This window comes from Musca vetustissima, unplaced genomic scaffold (genome assembly GCF_032173495.1).
Source record: "Musca vetustissima isolate MV318-11 ecotype Yass unplaced genomic scaffold, APGP_CSIRO_Mvet_v1 utg238528, whole genome shotgun sequence".
In the NCBI taxonomy this organism is placed as follows: Eukaryota; Metazoa; Arthropoda; class Insecta; order Diptera; family Muscidae; genus Musca; species Musca vetustissima.
In genome coordinates this window covers 17,230-28,496 of record NW_026879782.1, presented here as the reverse complement: position 1 = coordinate 28,496, position 11,267 = coordinate 17,230, and the positions used below count along the sequence as shown (strand labels likewise).

At 34.5% G+C, this 11,267-nt stretch overlaps 1 protein-coding gene across 1 annotated transcript; it reads right to left on the bottom strand.

Moving 5' to 3' along the window:
• Positions 1-1,076: 1,076 nt before the first annotated feature.
• On the bottom strand, positions 1,077-8,490 carry LOC133324940 (sodium-dependent nutrient amino acid transporter 1-like; the record flags this gene model as incomplete). Its single annotated transcript, XM_061533763.1, has 6 exons — positions 8,413-8,490; positions 2,412-2,700; positions 2,129-2,354; positions 1,697-2,071; positions 1,423-1,612; positions 1,077-1,353 (listed from the first exon to the last, which is right to left on the bottom strand). Coding segments are annotated over exons 1-6 (1,435 nt in total), but the record flags the coding sequence as incomplete, so codon positions are not given.
• Between the last annotated feature and the right edge of the window lie 2,777 nt (positions 8,491-11,267).

The window sequence follows — 11,267 nt, the reverse complement described above, 5'->3', positions numbered from 1 at the left end:
TTGCAAATACTCTTTTATTAATTATAGGATATTTGGTATTGATTAATATTTGGGAATTGCCAAATAACACTATTTCCGGTATTTTAAATGTCCACCTCATGGGGGAGGCTATAAGAAGTTCGGTCGACCTTGAGGACGTTTCTACTTGTTTTTAGTATTTTTAGACCTTATACATGTATGTAACATGCAAAAGGAAGGATCACAAGAGCCATATTTCAATTTTTATATCTTCTACCATAATATGAACTCTTCAAAATAATTATATCAGATCCCATAACCTATTCGTTATTATGATAAAGTTCTAAGATGATTTGACAATCTTAGTCTGTCGTAATCTCTTCACTTTCCTAACGAATTGCATTAGTGAGCTAAAAGTTGGGCTACTTATGTTTATTTCCGTTTTATGTGGAGCTATTATGACGGTAACCCCGATTTTTTCTTGAACCCGATATCACTTCTGGTGCCCAGTGGAATAAAAATCTTGGAAAAAATGTCATTGTAGGTCCACTTTTTATAAATGCCCTATAGTCTATATTAGCTGTTGCATAGTTTCAAGTGGGGTTGGCAACTCTATTGCAAGTATATGATAGTATTTATTTGGTGGAGGGTATAAAAAGATCGTCTCGAATAACTTAATGCCTTTTTGAGGGATCGAAAATTCCTTTTGATTATTAAAGTTCTTGGCGACCATATTAAAAACACATCAGAACAAATTCACTATTATTCAGTTTTATGAGTTATAGCGTGTTAAAGTTTTTATAGGTGGAAAAATTTTATATCTTTGTTTGGGTCTATTGCAGGTTATTTTTGACATGTTATCAGTCAATTCTATTGAGGAATATTGCTGTCCTTCTAACTCGACTCCTTGCTTGTTTGTCCTTTTTTCATTATTGTCTTGAATCCTTTGGAAAAATTAACAAAATGGTAGAGATATAAAATTTAATTTTAGAAAAATTCTCTATTTTCGACTACAAACCGAGTTAGAAAATAGGGAAGATCTTCAAGTTCGGCGCCATTTATTTGTGAAATATTTTCACATATATTTTAAATGATGTCGGTGGATATTCCATACTTACCATAAATCCAAGCAGCTGTAATCAATTCCACAATAGCCAATACAATGGCTATAAATGTAACTCCATAGAAATCTATGAAGTTCAACATAAATTGTCCACCCGGAGTGATATACATCAAACCGACACAATAACAAATTATTGCCATGACGATGACAACAATCCAACGTTTTGCCGAAAGAAAACGATCACAAATCACATTGATTGAAGTGGAGAAGACACCGGTAATTGTGCCCACGCCCAGTGTGAATAACATGAAAAAGAACAGAACAGAGAAGACCTGAAATAAAAAATAAAATTCTATAATTGAAAAAAATAATATAAATGTATTTTCATGTCCTCTTAATACCTGAGGAGCAGCCTGCAACTTAGCAATGGCATCTGGATAGGAAATAAATGCCAAACCGGGACCAGATTTTACGACACTTTTTATATCATCCGTATTAGATTCGTGAGCCAGATGACCTAAGATGCCAAAAATTACAATACCCGAGAGTAGGGATGTAAATGTGTCCAATGTTGTTACAATAGTGCAGTCTCTACAAATAGTAGGAGATTATTTCTTATAATAATTGCTATGTTATATGGATTTCGTATTTCAGAAAAATGTAAAACCAACCCACCTTTTAATATTGTGATGAAATCGATTAAACGACGCATACATCGGTATAACACCATAACCCACAGTCAGGGAAAAGAATACCTGCGTCACCGCTGCATACCACACATGTGCGTCCAAAAGTTTATCCCACTGAGGTGTTAGGAAAAACAAAACCCCGTCGAATGCTCCCGGCAATGTCAGAGAACGTATCAGTAATACCAGCATAACAACATAGGGGAACATGGCCAAAAAATATGAAACCTTGCCCGAGCTCTTGACACCCTTAATTATGACCGATGAAATTATCAACCAAGCAACGGCCAATGTAATGGCCAATATCCAGTTTGGCACTCCAATGCCATCATCGATAGTTGGTTTTTCACGGAGAACTATATGTCTGAAAATTGGGATTTATAATTACCAGTATATACAGGGGTTAATGTTTGAAACTTACACAAAATAAAATTCCGCCGAAGTCTTTTTGACTTCCGAAAAATCTTGCCTGTCTGCAGACTTTTCCAACTTGGAATCAATGCACAGTGGTCCCCATTCTTCACGGCAATAACTCCATGGCAGTGTTGGATAAAAGGAATCCACAACATAACGCAAAGTTATGGCCATCAATGATGAATAGTAGGTGGATATGAAAAATGTGGTAATGACTTGACCATAACCAATTCCTATGAAAGAAATAATAATTAAAACAAAAAAATATTAAAAATTGCATTCCCTCTTACCTCTCATAATGGGTGCATACTCAAAGACCTTAACACTTCCACGACTGGAAAACTGACCCAATATCATTTCCAGATAGTAAATGGGCTTACCAACCAGTAGCAGTGTTATAATGTAGGGTATAAGAAATGCTCCTCCTCCATTCTCCAAGGCTATGAAAGGAAATCGCCAGACATTACCCAAGCCCACTGACAGAGCAATGCAGGACATCAAAAATTCAACATCATTTCCCCATTTGTCTCGTTGTGGAGCGGGTGGAGATTTTTCGACATCGGGTTCTGTGGTAGGTTTCTATAAAAAGAATGAAATTAAAATATTACTACGCGTTTACAATCAACAGGTCAGTTGAGTTGTTATTTAAATTTTCGGGATTAAAAATATATACATTTCGGAGTTTTAAAAGCCAGTAAGGAAAGTAATAAAACCGGACCGGACCGACTATCATATAGTCAATCGGAAAACCTTGGCAGTTTGGTGCTCCATTTACATAAAATCGGACGAACTATATATGGAATTTTAATCTGAGCCTGTACAGATTAAAATTCCATGACACTGATTCTTCCAATCACCTGAAATGATTATAGAATTCAGGGAAATGCATCTTCAGTACGTATCTTCCTCATTTACAACAATTATCTTTTATTACTACTGAATTTTATATTTTAAAGACTGAAACAATTATTTTCGAGTGGAGTAGCTGCCTATGATAAGAGTCACGAGCCTTTCATCTAACCTACTTCAATTTGAGTGCTCTTATCGATTTTTGGTCTGTATTGTTGTCTCTAGAAAATAACATAACATACAATTTTGCAATACAGTTGTGCGGGATGAACAGAAGCACACATTCGCCATAGGTTAAGTTATAGCTGGTAATTCTATATTTTTATATCTGTTTTGCGACTATTGCGGATTATTTTTGATATAACATGTCTTCAATCAAATCGAATGAGAAATATTTGTCGACTTCCAAATGTACCACAAACGATTTTTGATGGTGTTCCAGAATATGAGAAATAAATATAAATTTCATTTAAAATGTATATCATGGTTATTGCATTTACAAATTGGGGACTCAAAAGATAGGTATTTCGAAGTGTTCAAGATAAATAATCTCATGGCAAATTTTTGTATGTTATTGTTGAATGGCAAATCTTTCTACTAAAAGTTATAAATATATATCGATCTTTGCTTATAACCCATTATAAGTATTCTGATGACCCTAGATGCATTTTTCGAGTGACTATATTCTAGTATACAAAGTGGGTGTAATTTAGTATTCCGGGACCTCAACATCATCACAGAATATCTTCAATACACGTCCATGTTTTCTGTATGCTCAAGGTCCTAGCCCAAATTTCCAACCCTTCCCCAATGTTCTTGAGGCCCTTGGTTGAGACCGAAGTCATTGATTTATATGTACATAGAACTACCATGATCGACAAATACAGAGTTTTCCGATCATCTGAAATTACTATATTTTGGGAAATGCATCTCCATTTCTTATCTTTCACATCTACAATAATTATCGTTTATTAGGGGAGACTGGGGCACCTTCGGCAATCGCGTTTTCGATATGAAGCTCTCACCCCACATCACTAGTTTCGATACATAGGTATCGAATATCGAAATAAATAATTGACACAAAATTTGAAATTTCTAGCTAATAAACGTATTTAGATACATAGGTTTTTGTATTTTTATAGATGTTTCTGTAATATTTCAATTCCATTTCGTAAGTATTTCGTGTATAAAACTTTTTAAATTTTTAAGACAATATTATTAAAAAGTGGTTAAGTACGATATGTATTATAAAAATATAAAAAAATATATTGTTTTTACAAAACAGATCGAAAAAAATTAAAAAAAACTATAAAAAGTACATTCGGGGTACATTCGGCATTTTAAAGTGGGGCACATTCGCCCATATACAGATTGTGCAATATTATTTCCGTAAAATGTTTTTGAGTTTGTCGTTAAAACTAATCCTTTAATATGGCTCGAAATTTCATATATAAGATCAAACGTGCTTTTATTGTCGAAAATGCGATAGAAAACCTCTATTTCTGATGGTGTGTGCGACCTTGAGATGTAAACGTCCGCCGCTAGAAAATAAAGCCCTATAATTCAAATATTGTGTTGCGTATTAAAACCAAATAGAGCCTTTAGAGGATCAGAATTTTAACCAGACTGATAGCGATGACAATTACCCGGCTATGACTATGGTGCCGAATGTGCCCCATCAAATACCGAAGCTACCCGGGTTGGGGCAAATTCGGCGAATTTGACTTTTTTACAAAACTGTAAAATTTTTTAACTAATACTATTTTTTTATATCTTTTTGGTACAATTTTTTTATAATTAAGTGTCAGAGGACAGTAATCAACCATAAAGTTGTTATATATGTTGAATAAGTACATAGGCATAAAGCTCTAAAAAAAGTGCCGAAGGTGCCTTACTCTCCCCTACTACTGAAATTATATTTTATTGAAAACAATTATTTTCGAGTGGAGTAGCCAGCCTGTGATAAGAGTCACGAGCCTTTAACCTATCCTACTTCAAGTTGAGTGCACTTATTGATTTTTCGTCGTTACTGTTTACTGTAGAAAAAAAAGAATTTTAAAATAAAAAATTGTTCCCACAAAAATAAAAATAAGGAAAGGAAAGTTCAAAAGTCGGACGGGGCCGACTATATCATACCCTGCACCAGCAACGTACACAGGATTTCATTTCGGGGGGGCCCGATAGTACAAAATGAAAAAATTCGCTGTTGCAAACATAAATTTACTGTGAAAAAAATGCGTACGTCCCTGCCCTGCACCACTTTGGGTACATACAAAAGATGCTCATATGTACAACATCCTTTTGATAGAATAGACATAGCATCCTTGGAGGGCATTGACATGGAATCGGACGATATTAACTGCGTACATAGATATTTAAACTAAATTAAAACAAACCATACACAATTGAATGTCTATGGTCCATTTACATAAAATCGAACGAAATTTGAATGAGAGCTATATCTAAATCTGAACCGATTCCAACAAAACTTCGCATACATCAATCCTGACCTAATTCAGTACGCTGTGCAAAATTTTGTCTTAATCGGACAAATAATGGTAATATGGTGCTTCATTTACCTAAAATCAAACGAAAATATTAATGGGAGCTATATTTAAATCTGAACCGATTTCCACAAAATTTCGTGGACGTCAACCTGCAGTAAATTCAATACGGATGTCAACCAGTGGTAACTTCAATATGCTATGCTAAATTTTGTCTCAATTGGACTAATATTGCCAGTATGGTGCACCATTTACATAAAATCGTAGGAAAATATATATGAGAGCTCTATCTAAATCTGAAACAATTCCCATACATAAATTTGGACCTAATTCAGTACGCTGTGCAAAATTTTGTCCCAATCGACCTAAATTGGACTTTTGATGCTACATTTATATAAAATCGGACGAAACTATATATGATAACTATATCTAAATCTGAACAGTTTCTAACAAAACTTCGCATACATCAATCTGGACCTAATTCAGTAGTATGTGGAATGTTTTATCTCAATCGGACCAATATTTGTTTCTTAATCGGAGCAATTTTGAGAGTTTGGTGCTCCATTTACCTAAAATCGGACGAAACTAATTTGAATAGGGTTCGTCATTGGGCCAAATAAGTGACATGTGCTAAATTTCATCCAAATCTGATGCTAAATGCGGACATGCATAAATCGACTCAGAAAGTGATTCTATGCATGTTCTCAAAAGGAACTATGGGTCTATCTCGATTCCTTTTGCCTGTTACAAACACATACACAAAGACATAATACCCTGTACCACAGCGTGGTGAAGGGTATAAAAATGGTTAAAAAAATTGTGCAACAACATTTGAAAATTTGGAAAAAAATTGCTTATGACGAATATATAAAAAGCCCAGTAGAACTAATTGGCCATAGGTCATGTTCTGGAGTTATTGCGTGATTAAATTTTTCTTGATAACTCAATATCTTCTTATCTATGTTTGAGATCACATCCTTACTTCGCCCTTACCCACCTCTGCATTGTGTAAAAAATTCGCATCTGTTTTTATAATACAAACAACAAGCTCAAGCAAAAGTTTAACATTGTATAAGGTTGTTGTAATGACGCAAGACACGAAGATAAAAAAATTTAAAACCAAAATCGAAAAATTAAAACCACGAATAATTGCTGCGCCATAAGACGCGCCAACACCACCAAACACACGCATATTACAAAGTGTGACAAGGAACCTGTGTTTAATATTGTATGGATTGCGTTCATAAAATGCAGAAATCCCGACATTGGCAACACTTTCTGAGCAATATTCATATAATATACCAGTGAGCGGGGCAGTATAGTCGGACGGGGCCGACCATATAAATACCCTACGCAACTTCCACGAAAATCTAAAAAAATCTGTTTGCACCCTCCTGAAACCCGACTAAAGTCAACAAATATTACTAATATTCAGTAGACGAGGGCTGTACTTGTCTAGATTCTCTTTACCGTGGGTTATGTTGTGATGATGGGTAAAGTCCACTTCAAAATTATTATCCTGATCATCATCCAAAAGTATAAGCGTTGTCCTTGACAATAACTGGCATCTCATGGAAATTTTCCGCCTTCTAGTGTGGTTTTGGGTTATTAAATAATGTCTGAATACGTAAGCACCTGTAAGTATTTAAGTGTAACTTCCACATCTGAGTACATACGACCATATAATTGGTATCAATTTAAAGGTCAACCACTCCTCTTGAACATACTATCAACTTCTCGGGTGTAGGTCCTTCAGGGGCAAATATATACACCATAGAATACAAATTTTGTAATTTTTCACACAAAAGTCAGGGTCCATTTGACCGGCTAAATATTGACCGATCTTTATCAAAACAGGAATGCTTATTCTTTGGCCCGATCCCTTTCTCCATGCAAAATTCGGCGTTTGGGCCATAATTGCGGACTCTGGAGCGACCAGAAAATCAGACAAAAATAAAGTTGTTGGTCCATTTCATCCCCTAAATATTAACCGATCTTTTCCAAAAACCTAGGGCTCTTCATTGGCCAGAACCCATTCTACATCAAAATTTCGTGAAGATTGGTCCATAACTGTGGCCTGTATCGTGTTTACAAATTATAATGGACGGACGGACGGACACACATGTCTAGATCGACTCAGCTAGTCGAGATATGACGATCGGTATACTTAAAGGTGGGTCTAGGACCAATATTTCGCGGCGTTACAAACTTTTGGGGCTGCACAAAGCTATAATACCCTGACAACATAGTTGTGTACGGTATAAAGAGTTATTTTAATTTCTGTGTATGTGTTTTACTCTTCATACCCAAGTATTTTTGCAAAATAAAATGTAATTATGTTTGTTGCCCTATTTCAAAGAAAGGAGAGAGTGTTTTGTTGAAATCGATTCAGAGGCAGATTCCATACATATCTTCGACCAATTGAGAAGACAAATTGCCCTGTGCTGCCGCAAAGCGAATGGCTCGTATCAATAATATTGCTTTAAATCTCGGAGATTTGATACAGGGTCAACAAAATTTTGAACATTGGGTCTCTTTCTGTACCGTTCTCCCATAACTTCCCTCGTTTCTTCAAAAGCTATCTCATGGTACTAATTTGTATAACGTTCATTTCTAAATTCAGTTTTTATAAAGAAAAGCCAACCATTTGGATATTATTTCATTTCCAAATCTAAATAGTTATAAAATATGTCGGCTTTAAATTAAACAGGGTACCAGCACACTTCAAATATTATATTTTAGCTAGACGTAAATATTTAGATGTTATTGCATTGAGATAATAAACGATTTTATGAGTTAATAAACATTTTATTTCTATATAAATTATTGTAGTATTATTTATTTAAAAATATATATATATATATTTTTTTTTTTTGATTATTTCATTTTTCCACACATAATGCACTTTTTTAGGAATCTTCACTGAATTTTTACTAACATGTATATTTTGATCGACATAGTTTTCGGAATCTTCTGTATATGCGGCATTGTCGTATGCTGTATTGTGTTGTGACATTTTACAAAAAAGCCAAAAAATGCACGTAACTTTAAAACAACCGCAACAGCAGACGAATTTATTGGCGGTCCCGGGAAAACTAAAACTGCCAAACGTTTAGATCCGACTTGTAAACTAGTAGTGTCGCCAAATGTGAACTGAAATTGTTGGCGAAATCAGTCTTTTGAGTCACTTCTGATAAGAGTTGTAAATTTTATAACATCCCAAGATAGCTGCATACCTGGGACATTTCGTTTGACAGCGTGTAAGAAAATCAATTATCTTATATTTCTTTTTTGTATAATTTGGTGATGTTCTTTGTTCTGAAAAAGAGAAACATAACACAAATATTGACAAGTTCGTCTCTAGGTCAAAGAATGATAATAATTAATAATTGTAATGGGGTTTACTACGTCATTAATTGGTTTCGATTTTCGTAGCGCTGTTACCTTAACTATCTGTCTGTTTACTCAACAGTTCATTACATCTCTTTTATCTACAAATGATTTGTAAAAATAAGTGAGAGTAGTTGAATTTCCGCGAAGCAGATTTTATTATTACACCTAATTGTTTTGACGGGAGATAAACTTATAATGACAAATTAATTGTCTCCATTTGTCACATGTTTTTTTATTATTAAAACTGCACAACAACAAACCTATGGTCGGTGTCACATTTGTTTCGTTAATAAAAGGCCGTGGTTTACCCAAAATAGAAATGCCAGACATTTTGCAAATCATCGCATAACCGCTACTATAAGTTCATTATACCAGTGCATGATCACTTCCAAGGGTTATTAATAAATAAAAATACAAAATTTGCTAGACATATCATTTATATCATAATATTTAGATAAAATATCTTCTGACATCTCGTGCTCCCACAACGATATACCATAAGGCGGGTCGTCATACTACTTTGATGTAATCTAGGAGTACAATAGATAATAAAATCCAAGGAAAAATGTTCTTAGGTTCGGTCGAATTTTTTAAAAATTGAGCTAGAACCCTAGTCATACCGAAAATGATGTGCGATCTTAGAGCCAATTCAATTGAAAAGGCTCGTGTCGACTAGTGCCAAGAAATTTTTTAAACATGCGATCGTGGTGGTTCAGAAGAAATTTATACGATCGTCACAAGGGACGAATCATAGATCTATGCGTATGAGCCCGAAATAAAACAGCAATGAACCGAGTCAATACCAACGAAAGTTGTTCAAAGCAGCTATTCCGAACCAGTTCCTTTTGAGTTTTGTTCATCTAGTTCCTTTTGCCGAAGGCTTACCATTTTACATTCGTTTACCTTTTGACCCAATCATTCATCTAAATCTTTTGGTTCATTGACAGGATGAACTGACATGTAGCAACAAACTCTAAACGTAGAACATTAAATTCTAAGTGCTGCGTCACAATTTGTTTGCCTTAATCTATCGGGAATTTCGAAAAACGAACTAGAGAAGACGAATCATTGTACACAATGACAGTGTGAGTTCTCACACGTCAGCTTAGACCAGCACCTTTTTAACTGACTAAAAAATGCATGGGTTATTCGCGGTATTGTCCTGAATTGGCAAAGAAAACACAACATTTAGTAGCCAAAAGATAAAAGTAATGTACCGTAAAAATCATGTCAATCTGACTGTTTGCGGGATAGAGGTACCTGAACGACCTATAGTCTCCATCATCGAACATGATCTAAGTTTGAAAGGAATATTATGATGTGCGCAGTTTGAACGAAATCGTGCAGACCTGTGGGACAGGAAGATCTACTGCCGGATATCCCCTAAATAGGAGCTTCGTTATATGGGGTCTATCCTGAAACTTAAGTTAATATTGATAATTTGAAGTGGAGTTTAATAATAATTTTCTGCCTATTGTAAAACGATTTAAATCTGCCTATAATTCCACAATTTAGGAGATACCATTACGTAGGGGCTATCCTAAAAATTAGACCAATATTATTAATATTATTTGGTAGAAATAAAAAGATGTTAAAATAAGATAAAAAAATTACATTTTTATTATAATATTCATAAGAAATTATATTCGGTTTGTTTTAAAATTTTAGTCCCTATTTAAGGGAACCCCACCCATTCTCGATTTTAATTTTTCAAGATTTTCAATGGGCTGGTAAATCAATACCAATGCTTGTTAAGGTTTGTAACTTTGCACATATGTAATTGAAGATTTAAAAGAGAAGAAAAATAATTTACAAAAAATGTTTGTTATTGCTTTGTTGTTTTTTTTTTGTAATTAAAGAAAAGTCCTTATTTTTGATGGCGGACATGATAACTCATCACTGGAACATCAGAATCCGAAAATTCCAACGGTGTTAGAAAGAGTACATGTCTGGCTCTCGTATGAACAAGGATTATTGACTTCGCTCTACAATTAACAAAATGGCGGATCTTTGAAAAAATATTTTTGGAAAATCGCCGATTTTTTACCAAAAACCAAGTTAAAAAATAACGAAGATCATCACCGATTGGCTTTATCCTAGTTCATACGATAGCCATACACTCACAGAGAAACGTGTAAAAATTTGGAATCGATTGGGTTATTAGTTTTTGAGTTATCGTGCGTTTAAAGTTTGAGAAGCCCTTTAGCCGTCACTTGATGCTGACACAATAAATCGGCTATATTTTCAAGAGTTCTTGAGATTTTCATTTGAAATTTTGTAGAGACATTCTTGAGTTAGTGTAGAATCGAATTAAATCAAAAAAAAAATTGACCCCGAGAATGGGGGGTCCCCTTAATTCACATTTTTATACCCTACCCTATGGTATTATAGCTTTGTGCA